The sequence below is a fragment of the Sparus aurata genome, chromosome 13, assembly GCF_900880675.1.
Source record: "Sparus aurata chromosome 13, fSpaAur1.1, whole genome shotgun sequence".
NCBI classification, from domain to species: domain Eukaryota; kingdom Metazoa; phylum Chordata; class Actinopteri; order Spariformes; family Sparidae; genus Sparus; species Sparus aurata.
This window is the reverse complement of record NC_044199.1, coordinates 1,092,758-1,114,526: the sequence shown is the minus strand read 5'-3', so window position 1 is coordinate 1,114,526 and position 21,769 is coordinate 1,092,758. Positions and strand designations below refer to the sequence as shown.

Genomic DNA, 21,769 nt, shown 5'->3' with positions numbered 1-21,769 from the left:
GTTCCTGGATGGATTGTCTGCATCTATTTAGCAGTTCAACTTAATTTTGTAGTAAAAATTTCCTATGTCAGCATGAAACTTAAAATAAACCGTACTAAGGTCTGTTTCAAAAAAACAAACTAAACTAAACATGACATACTGTTTAAAGATAAGACATCTGCCTTAACACAATAATTGTTGTGTAACACCTGTATTTACCTGCTTCCTGGCTTTAACACGCTTGTAGGCAAAGTCAGGGAAGGCAGAGCAGGGAATGAAGCGTCCCACACCGGAGGTCACATGCAGGTTTCCATCTTCCAGGATGATCTTCCCCTGGCAGATCACCACGAGTGGGGCTCCACGCAGCTCCATGCCCTCAAACACGTTGTACTCAGCAGTCTGAAACACAAATATAAAATGATTGGATACTTCAGAAAATTAAACAGTTCATCCTGACTCACGGAGGACATTTGTACCAAATTTGAATAAAGTCATTCTTGTCACAGGAATGAGACAGACAACCCACAAACAAAATTGATCTGGCCACAGTTGTTGCTGGTGTGGAGGCATACAAACATCCAGTTGTGGAATAATTAATTGGATCCTTTATCTTAAGTAAAAGTATAAATATCACACTGTAAAGATAATCTATTCCAAGTAATAGTCCTGCAATCAAGACCTTAACTACTTAAGTATGCAAGCATTGTCAGCTGAATCTACTTAAATTATCAAAAGTACGAGTCCTGCAGTAAAATGTTCCATGTCAGTGTTTCACTATTCATGTGATGTCTTTGTCTAATTCTCATTTCTGCTGTGTTATATTCTGTTGGGTCGATTCATCAACTGCAAAACATCATATTCTATAAGATCATCGTGTGTTTGGAGCGTGGCTGTCCTGTGAGTACCACATACGTCTAAAAAGTAAACTTTTCCAGAGGATAGTTTATCTGGTTAAGAAGTATGTTCTCAACCCATAACAGAACACTTCATCCTTCAGTTTATTACAAAGGAAGGAAATTGTAGACTGAAAAGCAGAGAGTTACTGAAGCTGTCAGGCAAATGTAGTGGAGTAAAAAGTACCTAAAATGTCTGCCTAAGTACAGTTCTGGGTTACACTGCACCACAGAAAACATTATATCATGTTAAGACCTCCATACAGCATCCCGCTAAACAAGCCTGACATTTTAGACCCATCTCATGACTCATAGAAATGTTTGTAAGGGTGGATAAAATAAACAGAGTGAGGAACAAAAGGGAGCAAATCCAATGTACAAATGATGAGCAGAGGTTCAAACAAATATCCTCACCGATAGTACAAATTGACAGAGTGGCGTTTTCAATTCATTTGTCATGGGGCTTTTGATTTGGAAAATTAAATCAAATCATATTTGCTCAATCAAATTGAATACTGAGTGAAGACAAAAACAAAAGTTAACCCCCTCTGAACCTCTCTCAAAAGGCCGATGAAGAGATGTAAGAGGAGAGGAAGACAACAACAGGGGGAGCTGTGGGAGAATGGATGAAGGGAAAAGGAGCAAAGGCACTCCTCCACACTCTCCCTCCCTTTATCATTCATCACCTTGTTTCTTACTCTTGTCTGTCTGGCATGTACAAACAGCTGCCATCATCCAGCTGCTGTCTTTCTCTTCTTCTCACTCTCTTTACGTTTTTCTCTCCAGCTGTTCACTCCTTCATTCATTTACTCCTCTTTCAATATCTGTTTTTCACCCCTTCACTCATTCTTGCTTGATTTATGTAATCTCTCGCTTTTTTTCAACCTTTCGCCCTCTTCGTCCACCTCCAGTTCCACCATGTGCCAACTTTTCTTTTCTCTCCATGTTTGTGATCTGTGATGGTCCCCTCCCCTCATTCCATTGTTGCTGATTTCCTCTGCACACGGCCCTGTTTTCTGCTGCCGTCCAAATTCAGGCCAGAACAGGACATAACTCAGATCTACTGCATGCCAAACATGATGTCATCACTAAGCAGAGTGTGTCTCAAGAGTGTGTGTTGCTGCCTGTTCTTGTCTATGTGCATCAAAGTGTTTTTACGTTGACAACAACAAGCAATCCAGACCAGATGTGGGCTCACAGATAACAAACTAAGACGCTGCACAGTCTAAGTCATATTTACTCTACTGGGGACGGCATTCCTCAACAAAGTGTGCTGGTAAACAGGGGCGCTGCTGTTTGGCCTGCCGTCAGACTGTCCATTAAGGTAGATTTATTGGAAAGTGGGAGTTTCCGTGCTCAAGGCTTCTGCTCTCTTCTGTTATATTTTATCTGGAAGGACGATCGGCAGGAAATGAAAGGGTGACATCATTATGTAAGAACCCGCGGATCCTCAGTGGATGTACTCCACATTTGGAAAAGGCATATTATTAGTCCAGGTCTCTCTTTCTCCTTCCATTTCTCCATTTGGAGACAGAGTCTGCTGCAAGTAGGCAAATTCTACTAAAATCTATCATCTGTCTTCACTTTTTAATACATATATACATATGGTCCAAAACTGAAAAGCCAAAAGCAAGTATGTACTGTGCTGTACTTTTAAGATGCAAAATTGTACAGAAGGCTACAGGGGCAACTTTGACTTACTGACTTTATGCACAGTTAGTCGCTTGTTATGTGCTGAGATAATAAACCAATAGGTAACGATCCTACAAAAGCCTGACAAAAAATAAAACAGCATAAACAGTGATTCAATCATTATTATTTTTTTCATAATTTTTTAAACATTTTTTGTGAGATACATCTGGTGGCCCTATTGAACCTTACGGTAGGCCAACTTTTGCCCTTGGTCCCCTCTTTGGCCAGCCCTGACATAGAGACACACTGCTGTCTCTCAACAGTTTCTGCTGGGGTACCGCGACACCACTTGGACAAACCACACCAAGAACTACAGTACACTGTCATACTGGAACAGGCAGCAATAAATATGGCATTTTGTGGCATGTTTATATATTTGGGGGGTATATGGCTCCCACAATATGTGTTACAATTACAGCCGGAGGACAAGTTTTATACATTGTAAATTCTCCCCTCACTCTGTATTTCTATACAAGCCTTAATTTCCTGTGTGGACACTTCCTCTGCCGCCGACCGGTCTGTTTGAGATCCTCTAATACCTGTGTAATGGTAGATCATTTCTCACATGTGCCAGATATGCTATACTGTACACACAGTTCATGTAAAATGTGTGAGTAGGGCCCTTTTCTTTAAATACTTTTTTGGCCTTTGGCTTTATTGACAGGACACCTGAAGATATGACAGGAAACAGGATGAGAGAGGGGGAGTGACACGCAGCAAAGGGCCCCAGGCCTGGAGTCAAACCCAGGTCCACTGCAGCGAGGACAAAGCCTCTGTACATGGGACGCTGCTCTACCCACTGAGCTAAACAGCTTAATTGGTGTGATTGGGATGGCATCACTCCCCAGATCAGAGTGGTGGGTATGGCTTCCCAGTTTGTCCAGTCACTTTGTCTCTTTCTGTTGCACTATCCATTATATAGTAACGTGTGGTTTGAGATCACAAAGTGTCCATTTTGGGTGTGGTAGTAGCAGTTCACTTTTGTTGGGTCACTTGTGGTTGCAGCTTAGGTGTAAGCTGGCAACATTTGTGTGTAGTAGTGGCTACACAGTGACACCTTTTGTGCGTTGGCTGTTGCACTCCACCTGTTGCTATTTTTGGTGTGTGTACCACAGTTGGTGTATTTATTTTTTGTGTTCTCTCCTCATGGTGGTGGCCATTTTGTTTGTGGGAGTGGCACCCACTAACAAGGTTTTGGGTCCTGTACAGGAGTGTTGCTTTTATGTAGATTGATTTTTAAGGGGGAGCAGACTTGCTCAACACCATATTGCATGAACTCGTCCCCTGGTTATATAAACATTTCTGTGCTTTCCCCTCCCTGAATAACCCTCTTTACCTGAGTGAGTGAGAGTATGAGTGTGTGTGTGTGTCTGTGTGTGAGATTGGTTGCAGGTGTGTCTGTGATTGTACGTTGTCCCTGGGAGCTGATTGGTTCCTACCTGGAAGACAAGGGTTTAAGGGCCAGCTCCTCTCCAGTTCCTGTGGGCTCTCCTCTGCTGTCCGAGACTGCCAGCATGTGATTGTGTACCAGCTTTGTTTTGAATAAAACTATGTAAAAACGCTTTGCTGCTGGTGGTGCTTGGGGGACGGAAAGAGGGGAGTCTCAAACTCTTGTTGCACCAGGGTTTCCCCTAGGCCCTGGTCGTAACAGGTTGAATTAAAGAGGCAAAAGGTTTGGGAATTTGTCCAGTGGATTGCCTTGGCTGTCTGCAGCAGAACAGGCTGCAAAGGGTGCAATGTAATCTTTGAAGGCATCTGAGCCCGTCAAAGTACGTCCACAAAAAAAAAATGCTTGTTTTTGCCACTCACATGCTTAGATACTATGTGTCAGACAACACAGTATTGGAAGGACCCTTAAGGAGCTAAACCTTCTTGTTAAAGATTGAGATCCTTTTTGAAGCTGATGTATTGCTCTGTTGAAAGCCACCAGACTCAGTGACCTACATTGGAGAACATGGTAGTTGCTGGTCTAACGCTGCATCCATCGGTTTGTGTGTTGTGTTAAAGTGTGCTTTTGGTGTTTAAAAGACTTGAGAGTTAGCCTTTGAATTGCAGCCGGGTCAAAAAAATGTTTTCTGAATTTTAATATATAACAATTGTGTTGTCTTCAGGCTGTGATCCATGATCAGGGCCTTAAATCGCTAGGCCCTAAATTGCAACATAATCTGGGTAAACGAAGTGGACTACAAAGTAAATGGTGACCACATCACTCTTTTCTATTCCGATTCAGAATGAATGTTAAAATGTTTCCCATGAAATCCAATGTATTCTGAGTGAAGCTGTCTGAGTTTAGCTGTTTTCCCTACAAGCAATGTACACAGATGTTCCAACTCTCTGTGGTTTATGAAAGAATCTGAAGAATTAGTATCTAGTGTTGCATAATTCTTTTGAACCCACAATGGTCGTCCAATCATGAAAACATTCTGAGTGAATCATTCAAGTGAAAATGATACAGAAGAAGGACATACCTCTTGATTATACAGCACATAGATTCTCTGTAATTGGACCAAACAGGACATTTTGGAAAATGTTTGCATCACTGACAGAGTGTTACATCTGAATCATCCATATTTAAGGATTTCTGGATTTAGTTTAGCTCAACTTTACATTGAAAGCTGGTCATTTGGCGGGTGCAGTGCAAGCTGTATTAGTGGCGGACATCCACTGAGACTTCATTTCCGCTCAGAGGAACTAAGAGCTCTCTGGAAGCTGCTCAAAAATGTGCTTTCCCTCTCTCTCTCACTCTCCCTCTCTCTTTATCGCACTGTCTCTTGCACACATGCACACACAGATTTAGACACTTATCTCATATTCTGTTTTACTCTCTCTAAAAATCAGGCCATTATATGTCATTATTAAATATCTCCATCTCTCTTTTTCAAAGCAGCTCTTATATTAAGCCAATTATATTTCTGCACAACAGAATAGATGGATTGGTGTAACAACAACGACATTATCTAACCAAATAGGATTAAAGGTGTAAAAAAATTTTAGTTTCAGTTGCTTTAAGATGTGTGCGCTGAATCGAACTGAAATTTGACCAGTGAGCGCTGTTCGTACCGAGTTGTGTGTCTTGGCAGTGATGGTGCGGATGGAGTCTGTGTCCCAGATGACAAGGTCGGCATCAGAGCCCACGGCAATCCGACCCTTACGAGGGTACAGGTTCAAGATCTTGGCTGCATTGGTGCTGGTGACTGCCACGAACATGTTCTCATCCATCTTTCCTGTAGTCTGGGAGGGAAACAAGAAAAAACAAGAGATAGTAAACTCTCTTTTTTTTTTTTTTAAAAAAGGTGACTGGTACTCCTTTTACCTTGCATGGAAAATATGATATATATGGAAATACTGTACATAACTCTAACTGGATTATATTGATATTTATTGTGTTGTCTTGTGGTGTGCATTGCAAATCCCATTGATAAAAATGTCAATTTGAAATGCCCTGATATCAGATACTGCGAAGATTAAGGAATCTCTTATTTTTGGTCTCTTGTCAAGAGTTAGATACTTAATCGAAATGATTTTCATGTCTGCGCATTATTTGTGTCTGTCAAGAGGTGATTTGCTCAGCTTACCATAAAGGCTAGAAACAGGGGATGAAAATAGCTACCCTGGTTCTGTACAAAATGTAAATATTGCCTACTAGCATCTCAAAAGGGCACGTACATTTCAAGTTTGGATTTTAAGTAACTTTTAAGAGCCTATCTACATTTTTACAGGCATCTCAGCACTCCACAGCTGCACAGACCTGCATGCTCTGTGTCTGCTAGCAGCACACTGATGCTTGTGATAACGAATGAGAAGGAAGGGGAAAAAATGAGGGTAGTGTGCTATATCCAAGGGTGAAAGAAAGGACAGATGTGGAGATACAAAAGGAAAAGTTAAAGGCAGAGACCGTGAAATTAATCTGGAGTGAAGAAGGACTGATAGCTGACGAGAGAAATGTCTGGAAAAGTAGTATAGTAGTAAGTACAAGAATGTCCTTATAAAAATAGAATATAAAAATAGAAACCACAGAGATGAGAGAGATGTGGATTTGACAGCCGAGCAGCAAACAGCACAGAGACTCAATATGACTGGTTTTAAAACAAAGCTTAAAAAAAATAATGATTTTCCTCAGGGGAAAAGGGTAAAGAGCGACTGAATCAAGATGAAAATAACAAACTAGACTGAATCTCTCACTTTATTTGTCTACTTTCTGTTCTCCTTCTTCTGGAGCTTAAAAAAGGAGAAAGAAAAATATAAACCTAAGTAGTCCTCACCACAGCCTTATCCCAGATGAGGGACATCCTCTCCTCCACCCCGTTGACACCTTCTGGGATCTGAGTGAAGTCGTCTTTGCCGATGGCCTTCTGGGACACACTGAAGGTACAGTGAGCACTGCCAGTCACACTCAGGTCTCCACTGGAGGACAGAGCAATACAGAGTTAATAGAGATATTAAGATGGAAATATATCAGCACAAATCTTTGTACACTAGAAAGTTCTTCAATCACAATCTTACCGTTTTATTATATTCTTTCATTTTTACTATCCCTATTGTAATATTACTGTCCTTTGGCCATTGATTTTTCTTCCAGTACAAGTTTCCTTGTGAAGCTCAAACTCACTTGCCAGATGATGAATGCCAGGATTTATCATATGCAACTCAAAAAACTACGACTCCAGTTTCATGCATTCATTTAACTGCATAATATGTTTTTCTGCCTTGAGGGGTGCTCTCCATCTTAACAAAACAAAAGACTTTTGCCAAGTGTTGTGTGAGGAGGGCCATGGAGGAGAGAGTCAGATGCAGGGACAGCAGTAATCCATGAAGGTGACCTCCATTGGTGTTTATGTACTTTAATTTTGACTGCGGACTGGAGATTGAGGAGAAATGAACTTCATGAACCTAACGTTACAGAGGGGAGAGGGGAAAACAAAGAGAGGGAACCGCAAAGGGTCCTTGAGCAAGATACTGAACCCCACATTGCTCCTGATGAGCAGTTGGCACCTTGTATGGCAGCCTCTGCCATCAGTGTATGAATGTGTGTGTAAATGGATGAATGTGGCAAGTACTGTAAAGCGCTTTGAGTGGTCAGTGGACTGGAAAAGCGCTCTAAAAATGCAAGACCATTTTCCATTTCAGATCTGTATCGGTACAGTGTGTGAGGAGTGATGCTTACTTTTGACCTTAAGCATCTTTTAGATTTCTAACATTGCAGTAATGGATATTGCCGAAGGGTCGAGAGTAAAGGCAACATTTTCAGCATAATGTTCAGTAAGTAATAAAATCAGTCATGGTTTATTTGTTGATTTGTAAAATTTTAACTTTCAAATTTAGGTCACTAACAAGCAGTTTGTGGCTCGTAAGAATTAATGAGTACGAGACAACTGAGTACACTGTTACCCTAAATGTGCTGTTTCCTGCTGTGCCTTGCAATGTTTTAATGCACTCTACAGTAATAACAGATGACATAATTTCATGTGAAACATTTACTAAAAACGTGTCGTATCGTGTCCCAGCTAAGCACAAGATGATAGACAGGTCAGCTACGAAACCAGAGGGAGGTGCTGGGATACGCACCTGGACAGCAGTGTGTTCAGATAGTCTGGAGTGGTGGGATCAGGGCTGAGAGGAGGTGATGTTACAAAGGAAGCTGCCTTAGCCCAGTTCTTGCTCCAATAATGCGTCCCATCAGTCCCCAGGCTGGCTGTGATTGGCTCCCCAAACACAACATTTCCTGGGAAAGAAATAACAGCAGAAATCTGTTGAAGTATCCAGTGTAGAGTGCATACAATTATTTTTAGTGATTCTTGGTATTGTCAAAAATACATCAATCAAGCCTGATTAAAGTGTGGGCAGTTTAATCTCTCTAAAAGCTTTCAGAGTGTTTGCAGGAGAGGAACCACGTGTAATCTCTGAAAAGAATCACCTTTGGCAATGGAAAAATTTTACTTTGGCCCGATTGTAGTTGAACTTTTATTCTGTGCATGATGAGCCAATTTTGGTTTCCTGTCACTAACTCTTTTCCGCCCTTGTGTTCTTGAGGATTCCTCCTCTCTCCCAAAAAGCATGTGAACAGATCTAAACTGAGGTGTCAAGCTCATTAATGACCCTCAAAGGCGCACATTGCTGCAAGAAGAAACCATTTTGAGGTCACCAGAGACACCTAAACGCACATTCTTTCTTTTCTGCCCTATCTCTTCTTGCTGTTCATTCTCAAAAATGTTATATCGCACAATCCATCACAACCAGGCCAGCCCCTCGGCTCACTTCTGCTGTATTCTAGGACAGTGAGGGATGGTCTGTGTGACAGCATAACCACAGAGATGACCTAAATGACAAACTGGAAGTTCCTCAGAGAGTAGCATCTTTTTTCATTATGTCAAGCAGTGCTAAAGACTGTGTACATCAGCAGCTTCAGAAAAGACAGGAAAAATCATCTTATAAGGGCCCAGGTGCAGACAGTGGTACTGGTAGTAAGCAAAACATTATTATTTTTTTATTGTAACATAAGGCTATACATTGTCTTAGATTGGCACAATTGTTGTCTTTTCATGGTATGAGAGGCTGCATTACAGTGTTCCACTGTTCTACTTGGTCTAATACTTCCCTTAACCTAAGTCATTGTATCCACATACTTTTCATTACTGATCAAAAAGTTAACCGTGTTCATATTTTCTAATAGTACCAAACATCCCTATAATATTATTATCAAGATGCTTGGTCGAAAGCATTATGATATTGGATCTTTTTCTATATATGTCGCCTATATAGCCTAAAAATATTGGGATATTATTTTAAGGCCATATCGCTCAGCTCTAGCACTAAGGCACCCATCATGATGGATTGCAAGATTAAAGTGGCCACAAGCTCATTATCAAGGGAAAGTAAAACATTGTTCCCACACAGAATTACATTTGTTTATCAGAATTTCTCTAATCTGTGCTTTTATTTGCGAAATATTGTAAATTAGAAATATTGTATATTTCACATATAAATGTAGCAGCCTAAGACAAGGCATGTATGACAGTAGACATGAGTTTTGTCTTTAGGGGTCACAAGCAAAACATTTTTGGAACCACTGTAGTAAGGAACTGCAATCACCACATAATAAAGTGCTCAATGCTCGGAGGTAAAACAAATTAAACAAGTGGTTTTCTGTCTGTTTTAATCCAATTTCCAAATTCTTATTACACAGTCTGCTCTTGGTGATGCTGTTGTTCACATGGTGGGAGAGTTTGTTTTCTCCACATGCTACCTCCACGAAGGCAGTCTCATTTATCTGCCTCAAATTGTACTAACTTATTGATACCAGCCACCTAAATACAACGCTCAATGGATACAAACACATAGTCTTTACCTTTCTTCCGGGCCTGTGAGATGATGTCAGCAGCACTCTTGCTCATGACCCGGGTCACATAGAGAGGACAGTTGGTTTGGCTGGCGATGGTGATGGCACGAAACACCGCCTCTGCCTCCAGCTACAGAATGGACAGGACACAGTGGTTGACTTAGAAATGGTGTTCCATTTAGAATTTTACTCAAATAAACTGCAAGCATCTTAACCACTGCAAATTATATATTTTTGGAGCTGTATTATTTGAATTATTCATTCTGAACCAAAACTACAAGTGTAAACTTCTAATTTAAACATCATAATCTGGTGAGGTTTATTTAGTTATGTTGATTTAAGGTAGTTTAACACTCAGAGACAGACAGACAGCAGCAGCCTAAGATGGCAATTGTTCTAAAATGTTGAATAACCTTTGAACTGCTAATTCTATCCATATGCTCCCATAACTCACATAAAGCAGAGTTTCCCAGCATTTCAGTGATATTCCATGTGTCTTGTTTGGCCATTCAGACACTCCGTAGTGAACATGATGCAATATGCAATTATGCAAATGTATGCAATTCCGTTCTAGTGCATTGATTCATCGAGGAAACCCACATAGTTCCCTCAACTTGGCCAAGGCAATGGCAATGGTGGCAGCCAAGCTTCTTTTGTTGTTCATGTTCGCTAGCTAATACATTTCTCTAAAATAATGTCAACTTTGCTTCAATGTCCCCTCTTATGGTTAATGAACAGACACATCTGCATGGTCAGTATATTAAACAGAGAACTACACTTGTTTTTTTTTACTAAAGAACAATTGTATAATAAATGGCTGTAACTTGCTTAGGAAAATCAGATGTTGACAAAAAGTCATAAGAACGTCAAAAACAGCCAGGTATATATATATATATATATATATTATAAAAAACAAAACAAAAAAACAACAAGTTCACACTGAAAATATAAAAACACCCACCAAATTTCGACTGCCATTTTTTTTTTTTTTTTTTTTAATTCTGGTTAATTCAACTATTTCCTGACAAGAAATGTGACATTGAGTGACTGACTCATATCTGACTTTGAATAACAGGAAAAAAACTGAAGGTTCTCCTGAATCAAGTGATATGTGGCACCTGATGCTGACTGCTAGAATAGGGTAGAACAGAACTGATATGAGTCAGTCGCTCTTAAATTAAACTAAATTAAATTAAACACCTTGTGTGTCTGCACTCCTAACTAACTCAGGATTGTGTCCTGAGATCAAAATCTCATTTTCGAGATTCCTCCCAAAACTGGGCGTATGTTTTTATTTATTTATTTATTTATTTATTTATTTTTATTTATTTATTCATATGCACAATGATAAAAAAAAAAAAGAATCATACTTCATAATACAAAGGCAAATATTTGTGCAGGAGAGGAAATGAAGCCCAAAGGGCTTATATAAAATCCTCCCCCTCAACACAAAATCACTAAAACAGATTAACTAATAAAAAAGAAAAGAAGGAAAAAAGCAAAAAAGGGAAAGAAACAAAGAAAAGACACAATAAACAAATAAACATAGAGTGAAAAATATCCATTAAATTACAAATTCAGTTCAGTTATACTAGACATGAGTATTATTTTGCCTGGATAGAAAATACCTCACCAGACTAGTCCTAAACATTTTGTAGGATGATAGAAGCTTAAGAGACCTATCTAAAGAGTTCCAGAGTCGGGGGCCATGGAATTTGATAAAGAATTTATGCCTGGAGGTACGACAAAGAGGTAAATGAAAATTCTTCAGACCTCTCACTGAATAAGAGTGAATATCTGATGATAACAAAAAAAAACTTGTGAAAAGTGCCTGGAATATCTTGTTTGTGATGAATGAATTTAGACATAAACAGACATGTTTGAAACATATTAATAGAAAAAATTGATAAAAGTTTAAATTTGCATAATAAAGGTGCAGATGGCGCTTGATTAGTGGAATTTGAAATCATTCTCAAGAATCTTTTTTGAATTGAGAATTATCTGATTAAGGTATGAGGAATATGAAGCACCCCAAACAATGTTACAGTATGTCAAATATGGATAAATTAAACTGTGATATAATGTCATAAGACAGGACTGATTAACTAAGGAAGAGACTCTTCTGATAATGCCATAGGACTTCATACATTTTTTGCATACATGCTCAATATGGTTTCCCCAAGATAATCTTTCATCAACTAATATACCAAGAAATTTTGCACAGGAGACTTGTTTGATTTCAATGTTATTAATTTGCAGCTTTGAGTCCTGCTTAGGAAGAGTTTTATTTTTGTTTCTAAAAAGTATATAATTTGATTTGTTTACATTCAAGGAAAGCTTGTTCATTTGAAACCATCTTGAGGCGTATTCCAGCGTGGTATTGGCATTTCTGATTGGACATCCAAAGTCAGGGTGAGACATGGCAAAGTTAGTATCATCCGCAAATAAAATGGGCAGAGAAGACTCAGACATTACAGCGAAATCATTAATAAAAATCAAAAACAGAAGGGGCCCAAGAATTGACCCTTGAGGCACACCATAGTATAATTTTGCTTTCTTAGATTCATGACCATTAATACAAACATATTGTTCTCTGTTACAAAGGTAATCACTAAACCATTTGATCACAACCTCTTGAAGACCATATCGGTGGAGTTTTAATATCATGGTCAACTGTGTCAAACGCTTTTGAGAGATCCAAGAAAATACCAAGAGCAAACATAATTTTGTCCAGAGCTGTAGAAATTTTATCAATAAGTTGCAAAAGAGCCATATATGTTGAGTGCTTTTTGCGAAAACCATATTGGTGTTTGTACAATATGTCATTATCATTGAGGTGTGTAATAACTCTTGTGTAAACTAACTTTTCCAGGACCTTGGAAAAGCATGGTAAGATAGTATTACACATACCAACACAGAAATAAGAATCATTTAAGGAAAATGATTTTTAAAAAGGCATTAAAACACACTGAAACACACAATATTTCAATAAAAACAAATATGCTACCTCCTCTGGCCTGCTCAGCACATGTCCCTCTGGTCCAGTGATACCCATCTGCAGCATGCGGGCCTGCTCCTGTTAAACAAACATGGAAAATTAGGCTGTAAGCTGCTCAGGTCACTTATATATACGCAGTAGAGTTTTTGGTGTTCAGTGGTTTGAGTGCTCGGGCTGATGTAAGGTTTTTGGTCGCACTCCAAATGATATTCTGTTTCTGCTTCTTTGTGCCTGTGTGAAGACTATGAGCAACAGTTTTGTCATCTGGGTCAGGCCACACACGGAGGAGAGCTGTGGGAATCCACAGGCTGTCGAGGGTCTTTGTATACATGTAGACCTACCTCCTGGGCTGTAGTAAATGCACAGAGACACTTAAGCATAGCGTCTCTGATTATAGTATTTTTCAATCTGGAGTTTACTGTTTGACTTTGGGTAATGATGGGTTAGGGTGAGGGTTAGTGTTAGGGTTAACCCTAACCCTTGGGTAACTTTGCTGTCATTAAGATAAAGGAAAGGTGGACTTCATTAACTATGCTTATACCACATCTGGGTGAATACTTGATTCTGATTAGCTGCAGGGTGTCAGTTTATTCCTGATATACGGACACCTATGAAACAGCTGGTAGTAGTTCCGATGAAACTGTCCACCTGTACCTAGAACGAGCAGCATTAAGTAGCTGCAGACACCTCGAAGTCAGAAATAAATTAAATGACGATGTAATATTGAGGGGGTCATTAAAAACTGTCCACGTTGAAAATATTGGGCTATATTCTTGATGGAAAAATTATTTCCAAGATTCACAAAGTCTCTCCTGTGACTGCGGGGGCCATTTTTCTCTGACGTCATGTTAAGAATGGGAAATTCAAGTGTCTTACTGCTCTGCTCCAGGTTGAAAGTTGTATAAATGTAGGGAATATGACAAATTATTAGAATTTAACCGCCTCCTGATTGATCAGCAATTAAAAAAGACAGTGGACAGTGTAAGTTTGGAGGGGACACCAGGTCATCATTTAAGCTAAAACAACAGATTTGCTAACCCATTAGCTAACGATAGCATTCCACTTCCTAACTAACATTATTGTTTGATTAAATCCAGTGTGCTTTACTTCCATGTTTAAACAAATGTGATCTCTTCATTTTTCAAGTCAATAAAGTTGCTGTTTGTTGTAAAGATAGTAAAACATCATCTTGTTTTTTGAAAAAAAAAAGTAAAAGGGAAAAATCTCCATTCACTATCATATATATTTTTTCCCAAACAAGGTGCCATGAGGTAAGCGGTAAGGGGTGTGACTTCGGCTCTCTATTGAAATAAAAGTCATTTTTTCTTATTTGAGCATCTGGTATGTACAAGAGGAACTGCAGCTTTAGAAACTCCCGCAGTGGATGCAGCACTCCTCCATGATGGTTGTCACTTAGTTACAGCACTAACAACATTCATCACACACACGTACAAACAAGGCCGCTCTGTCTCAGGAGATCTGAAGTAAAGTCAGGTCATGACTTCGGACGATTTTGGTCTTAAAGCTGATGGAAATCAGACTCCCTCAAAGACCTGGTTGGGATTTGTGATGAATCACATCCAACACACACACAGTGACAGACTCCAGAGCTCTGACTAATACCAGCCCTCTCAATCCACCAACTATTACGCTTCATTCATTGTCATTTGACCACAATACGGCACAGCCCTGTGTATACTACACCCCCACATTACTGTTCTACGGGAAACACATTCTCCTTCTTGGAGGTTACAGCATGTTAAGTCTGCAGGTAGAGGAGATTCACTGCAATAAGGCTGAAAAAAATGAAATACATCACACTAAGCTAAAACAGATTTCAAAGTTGGACACAAGACAAGTCACTTAAGAGAGAGGTTAGTGAAGAATTTGTGGAATAAAAGAAGAAGAGCTGTTTATTTAACTTTATTCTTACCTCTGCGATGATCTCGCCATTCTCAGCGTGGACCTGAGCGATGCCTCCCCTCTCTGCCAAGAAGGTGAAGACCTCATAGAGCTGGAGGAGGAAGACTCACAAATTACAGTGGCTCTGCTTTTATATTTAAAATCCTGCCCGGCTATTTACACAAGAATCAGACGCTCCTTTTAATCTGATGGTTGCCCTCAAGCCTCAATTCAAAAGAGGCCCACAATTTACATGATGTCTCCTGTGACATGCTGCAATTATTGTGTGTGGTCTGCTGAAAACGGTTAAACTCATGTGGGATGAGTTGCAGTTGTTGTTATGTTGCTGCGCCACAGTTCCTCAAGTGAGCTGCATGACATCAGTTTTTCAAGCTGGACTATTTCAGTTTCCTCACGTGCTCCTCTGACCAACCGAATTAAGCCACGGCTGCATGAGAAACAAGAAAAGTCCCGCCTCACACTGTCTTGACTGTTGGTTCCCTACATTTACCAGATAACTTACAGTATGAACTCACACTGTACATAGCAGGCTACAAGTTACATGAGGACAGGGTATTCGACGTGAGAAAAAAACCCCGTAATGCTCCTCTCGAACTTAATAACACACGTTTTGAGACGTTTTGTGCCTAGGAACCAAGCCAGTGCGATGTTCTCTCGCTTCTCAGTTTCTCAGAAGTCAGCATTTATTGATTGTAGTGACTGAAATTGCTCTTATTTGATTACTTAAATAAGATCACGATGTTTAAATTATACACTGAGTGAAACTGAGATAAATCCTAATCATGTTCTGGATTTCTAGTGCAGCCGAACTGCACATCAACACACGTACAATGTAAGGTAAAGCTCTGTCCATGTACCCGAGCTCCTCATTTGCCATTTGGCCATTTGTCGTCTGTGACGACTAATGGCCGTCCCCGGGGATGTTGTTTAAACTCTGAGTGTACTACTACAGGGTTAGGGTTGTGTGCACTCCTCAAGGGTCACAAGGAGTATAGAAGTCAGACGGAGAAAGATTCGACTTCTATACCACCCTAATCAAACATGAACCAACATTATGTTACTGCACTGAAATGCTTTCAGAAACATATTTCAGTCTATGACTGTTGATTAATTGTTGTGGTTTTATCTTGCATGTCTTATATCTTATCTTTCTTTTCATTGCTATTGCCTCCCTTGTGGGTCTGAAATAAAGCTTGGGCTTTATTCAATTGTACTGTTTATCTGTAATACAAGATCCCAGGTGGCCACTACATAGACATTTCCTGTTTTATTTTGATCGTCATGTGTCATGTTTATTAGTTATTAGTTTCATCTGTCTCTTGTTAGTCTGTCCTCCCTTGTGTATTTAAGTCTGTCTTTCCTTCTGTCTTTTTCTTCCTTACGTGTTCTGCAGTCCTGCCTGTGTTCCCTAAGCTTCATCCTGTTTGTACTTCATTTTGGTTTTTAGTTTTGTCAGATTGTCCTTGTGTGCCATTTGCTGATATTTTTTTGTCACATTTTTGGATTTTGGATTGTAGAGTTTCCTTGCTGAGCTTCAGTGGAGGAACACAGAAGGGGAGTTTTGCACTTTAAAGACTTTGGAAGTCAACCAATGGCTTTTGGCTGGTTGATGTTCCTTATCTCTTAACCGAAGTGAGCAAAGCCTGATTCCAAAACTGATTAAATGTACATACGAAATTGGAGTATTAGATACAGAACCCATCCTGAAAGTGTGCAAAGTTATCGTACCTCACTGTTGGTCATCTGGTAGTAGTCCTTGTAAGCCATGTAGACCTGGAAAGAGTTCACACCTGTAACAAAGGAATAAAATGTGAAAATAAATGAAAAAACCAGGTTCTAATCAGTCATGTTAAGGTGATCTTCAATTAGAAGTTATAATGTGGAAAACTACAAAATCCCTTCTTTAGTTAGATGTTACGTTGCGCCATAACTGCCCACCTTTCTCCTTGATGAGGTTATCCACCTCCTGCTTTACACTGTCGTTCCAGTGGGTGATGTCAACGTGGAGGGAGTAGTCGCAGCAGGCCTTCTCATCTGCCCACTGCCTCCATTGGTCGTAGGACTCCATCAGGCTGCTGCCGGGCTCTGGGATCACATGGTCCACTGGAGGATATTGATGGTAGAGGAGAGAGGACAGACAGAGGAATGAAGTGATGAGGGGAAGTTTGCAGAAAGAAAAGGACACAAAGAGGGAACAGAGTGGAGTTGAGGTGAAGAGAGTGTGATGTTGGGATTTGTCTGCTGGTGTTTCCACTTTCTGCCTGTAGTGTTGATCTTGCATAATCAGCTGTCTGTCTGAGTTCCTGCAGTGCTCAGCCGTTGGGGACCAACCTTGTCAGATGTCACATTACATTGTAAACATCTGTGTCAGTGCTGGGTGTCCTTGATACATTTAGAGGCCACTCCAACTGTGAATGTTTTCTAACTTTTGCTTTTGGTTATTTAACTGTAATACATTTTTCACTGATATTTGTGATAAACAGGTGTGTATACATAATCAACTGTGTATGTTCAAGAGTAGAGAGTACAGCTTATGCATTTGTGCTTGAATATTCACTTGTATATATTTTGTGTCTCTTTTCACTGAAATTATTCATGGACAGTTAATCCTCGTCAGACACCACAGTATCACTGTGCACAAAACATCCCCCATCTTTCTCAGCTGCGATACAATACGGCTGCCTGTTGGCTCACCACCTGACTGTCTTCTTTATCTCATTAAGGGTGACCTAATCTGCTTATATGGACTTTGCATGTTAATAGGATAGAGCTGAAAACAACAACAACAAAAGCCCACTCCTGTTTACTGTCAGTCATCTGAATTACTTGTTTGTTCAGCCTTGCACAAACACAAGTTAGTGAGTAGACATGGACACATAGATGTACAATTCACAGAGATATAGATTAGACTCTCACACCAGAATACAATCCCTCCATGAATGGATCCTATGAATAGAGCTTGGTACAGTAGCAGTGCCTGTTAGTGAATGTGTCTGTTTGAACGCACTGGCAGACAAGCAGCAGAGTAGCAGCCAGCTCTTAAGAAGTTAATGGTATTAATGAGACTACGGTGGCCACCAGCTGTTGGCTGTGATAGCGTCTCTCAGCTACATGAAGCCCACATATAAACCCACACTGTACACAGCCGAGCATGCAGACACACTCTGGTGTTTTATTTCCGTGGGAGCAGAGTCGCCCCCCCCTCCTGATCCCACCCCTCACACTCACTCTTTTGTATGGTCCTCTTTTGGAAAGCTGCCCAAAACCGCTTCACATCCCTTTCTCTTGTCCTCTGTTGGGGCCCTCCTACCCCTCCTTCCCCTCCTGGACTCCCCTCTTTTTAGCTTCACACTCTGTCTGAAACTCAGTAACCTTTCTTGCAGCCCTTACCGATCATGGTCGTCCCCCCGGCAAGAGCAGCCTTTGTGCCCTGGGAGAAGTCATCCACAGTTGTGGTTCCACGGTATGGCATCTGGAAGTGGGTGTGGATGTCAATGCCACCGGGGATCACCATCTTCCCATTAGCCTCGATGGTCTTCACACCACCGGGCACGATCAGGTTGTCACCGATCTGCCTGTTGAGGGGAAATATTGTTCTCATAAATTAATGATGATATGGTGTTGCATCCTCAAAAGACATTTAGGAAGCTCAGAACGATAACCTATAGACAATCTACCCTTTAGTAGAAAAGAATGGAATCTTGAACGTCACTGTCACGTTCAAATTAAGCTGATATAAACATATTATTCAAATTGTATTCATTCTTTTATTAAAATGTTTTGAGTGTGTTCGAACATCTTACTGACATCCTGAGTGATCCGGTCAAGTAGACAGCGGAAGTACAGGTGTGAACATCCTATAGAGGCATTGAGGATGCATTTGAGATCCGATCGCTCAGACCACATTCATTTAGCAGTGTTTATACACGTGTGTCCTCATCCACACCGAAAGAGCGCCTGCTCAACTGACATGCTCCGAAGAAGGAATGGATTAGTCACTGACTCATTTCCATGTGGTTCTATAATGTAAATGACATGTTTGGGCTCAATTAACCTGCTAATGTTAGCAGCAGGTGTTTGTGACACACACTGTTTCAACTAACTGTTGAACTAGTAACCTTAAATCCCTTACAAATTTTAAGTATTTCAACAAACGTTTAACTTAACAAACGTCATCTTGTGATTGGGACAGATGTTAATACCGGGTCTGCAAACATATTGTGTCTGGACCCCTATTCTCAAACGTCAGACAGCTTATCAGGTCATCCCATTTACATATCTTCATTATGTCTTATACGATTGTTGTTTGTGAATAAACCACTTGCTAGAAAGAAATCTTTCAAACTTAGACTACAAGCAAAAAAAACTTTGTTTGGCTTCAGAGTGACCCTAAAACAGAGTCAGCCACGCTTGAAGCGGCACACTGTCACCATGTCAACACATCAACATTCACCCCGGTTGTTCCCAAAAATCCTGTTGTTCAGACTTTATAAAGGAGGCCAGACCAACAGGCAGAAGCCACAGTGTCTCTGTGAGTCTGCCAGAAGCCCCATGGTCCAGCAGGCATCTGGGTGTTTATCATGCAACACCAGACTTTCTGTGGGTGCCACTCTCTGAGCTGCTTCACTAAGTGGCAGGGGGGGACAAAGGGCCTGTAACTGGAAAATCAAGTGGGAACAGAACCAGGGGGAAAGAGAGTGACGGAGAGGGTAGACTGATTCAGGGAAACACAGATAGAGGAAATCAAACTTCATCTGGAGGGGTAGGGACTCGCTCATACTGGAATATAAGACTTGGGACGATACCTCGTCTTTGACCCAACGACTAAGGCGAACTCTAGATACAAGGACTCTGTGTGTCTGAATATCAGCTTGAGTACTTCCCAGGATGTCTTACTTTACATTTGGCACACATGGAGAAGACTTATACATTTCTATACATGCATAGGAAATATGCAGTTCCGTACAAGGGAGAGATAACAGCTGAGATGCGAACACTCTAATGAAAGATCGCAAATGGACAGTGAGCTTGAGTGGTGCTGGAGAAATGAAAGCAAATGAGAATGAATAAAAGCAGAGCAGAAAGGAGGACAGTGAAGGACTTACTTAATGAGGCCATCCTCCATGTAGATATCAGCATGGAAGGACTGGTCATCGTTCACAATCCTCCCGCCTTTGATCAGAAGCCTGTCGCTCTGTAGAAAAAAAGATGGGAGGAGGGGAGGGACAAGAAGAGGGAGGATTATTCAGTGTAATTTCCTCCCAACAAAGACTCAGTTAAGCTTGAAACACAGGACGATCTACCTTGCTGGATAATTTCTGTTCTATTTTTAGAGGGGGACAATGTTTCTCAATTTCTGTGTTATTAGATTATGTCCTTCTTTTTCCCTCCCAGAGGAAAATTAACAATGTTTCATTCATCCATTAATTTAGTCATTCTTGGCGGGGAAGAGACGGGGCTTGTTTGTCAGTCTTGTCCCATGTAAACACACCTCAGACAGTTTAGCTGAGGACCGCCCGGCAGATCTGCCTGCCCACTTAGAGTTAGGGAATCCCCTGCCAGGAAACTTGTGTTTGCACTGACACGTTCTTGATATCCCTGTTAAAGGGGCACTATGTAGTTTTGGGGATGAAATTCAAACTCAAAAAATATTTAAAAAGTAATAATACAAACTCAGAAACATTCGCAACTGAATAAACAAGCTGTTCCCAGTGGAAAAATTAAAACAGTATGAAACTGTGTTGTCCTTTAAGGTCAGTTAGTTCATTCAGCCATGAGAACAAAGACAGTTTGTTTAAGCTCTTTCTCTTCTGATCAACATTTATTCGCCAAAACTACGCAGTGCTCTTTTAGTCCATTGAATAACAATGTGTATGAAAAAATCAGCAGCTAGATGGTATTTCAAAAAGGCCGACGAAGCAGCATTCACTGTCACTTCTGTTCCCCTGCAGTGGACCTAACATGCTGAGAACATTTGGAAAGATGACAGTTTGCTGTTGGAGGCAGAACTGAAGCTGCTTTTAAGGACTGATCATAGCTTAACATCTAAACCCTGTTCAGCCAGATTCTGGTATGCAACCACCCAACAAACAGCGCATGTTATTTCCTCAGTATGATCCATTTTTCCAACAGACTGAGTGCAGTCGCCAAAATTGATTACTGATCATTTCAGGAGGCAGGATTTTTTTTTTAAAAATCTGCATGAGAAAATAATCCTCAGACACTGTCACATCTGAGGGACGTCACATCTCGTAATATGGTGTGATCTGGGCGTTGCACCAAGAACTGACTCTAGCAGGCCGTCGTCATGGCGACCGGTTGACTGCAGAGGAGGGGAGGCTGGGCGCCTGGTTCTGCTGACTTGTTGGATCGCTAGTTCAGTGAAGAAATGGTTGTCCAGCTGGGTGGAGAGCTGCATTAGTAGAGGGGATTTGTTAGTGCAGGTCAAGTTCTGGGGATCTGAGGGGAAAATAATTGTTTAAAGGTTCTCTACATGTGATTTTATACATTATTATAGCAGCAACTATTTGCTATGTGAAGCTAAAGCAGAGGAATGGGCAGAGAATGTGTTAATAATGGTACTAAGAGAGTGACCTCCCACTCCCACTTGGGAGCCAAGAACCCAGCTATTGTCTTATCGGCTTGCTTCTACCTCTGGCTGTTAAATGTCTTAACTCAGCTGAGTGCTTTCCACAACAATACAGTTGCATCAGTTCATTTCAAATAGATAATATAACCAGAGCAAAAATAAAAACCTACCCCTCTTCACACTGTTTTTCTTTCTTTCTGTCCCTCTTATTACGCAGTTGGTAGGTCAGGCTGCCATCTTATATACTGCACTTTTAAACTAATGGATATACGTTCCTCTGTAACATAGCCTAGGTGTTTGACTCGGCTTGGGACAAACCAAGCTGTTTGAAGACACCCCCTTTTGAAATTATGATGACG

General features: G+C 40.6%; 1 protein-coding gene across 2 annotated transcripts in view; it reads right to left on the bottom strand.

Annotated features, from left to right (window-relative positions):
• dpysl3 (dihydropyrimidinase like 3) overlaps positions 1-21,769 on the bottom strand; it is a 43,745-nt gene that overhangs the window by 9,333 nt on the left and 12,643 nt on the right. For both annotated transcript variants that reach the window (XM_030437298.1, XM_030437299.1), the window contains exons 2-12: positions 19,927-20,015; positions 18,212-18,396; positions 16,760-16,924; positions 16,550-16,611; positions 14,832-14,912; positions 12,908-12,976; positions 9,910-10,030; positions 8,130-8,286; positions 6,827-6,968; positions 5,625-5,795; positions 199-378 (exon numbers count right to left, since the gene is read on the bottom strand). In XM_030437298.1, the coding sequence (XP_030293158.1) occupies positions 199-378; positions 5,625-5,795; positions 6,827-6,968; positions 8,130-8,286; positions 9,910-10,030; positions 12,908-12,976; positions 14,832-14,912; positions 16,550-16,611; positions 16,760-16,924; positions 18,212-18,396; positions 19,927-20,015 (1,422 nt within the window). The remainder of the gene's footprint in view (positions 1-198; positions 379-5,624; positions 5,796-6,826; positions 6,969-8,129; positions 8,287-9,909; positions 10,031-12,907; positions 12,977-14,831; positions 14,913-16,549; positions 16,612-16,759; positions 16,925-18,211; positions 18,397-19,926; positions 20,016-21,769) is intronic.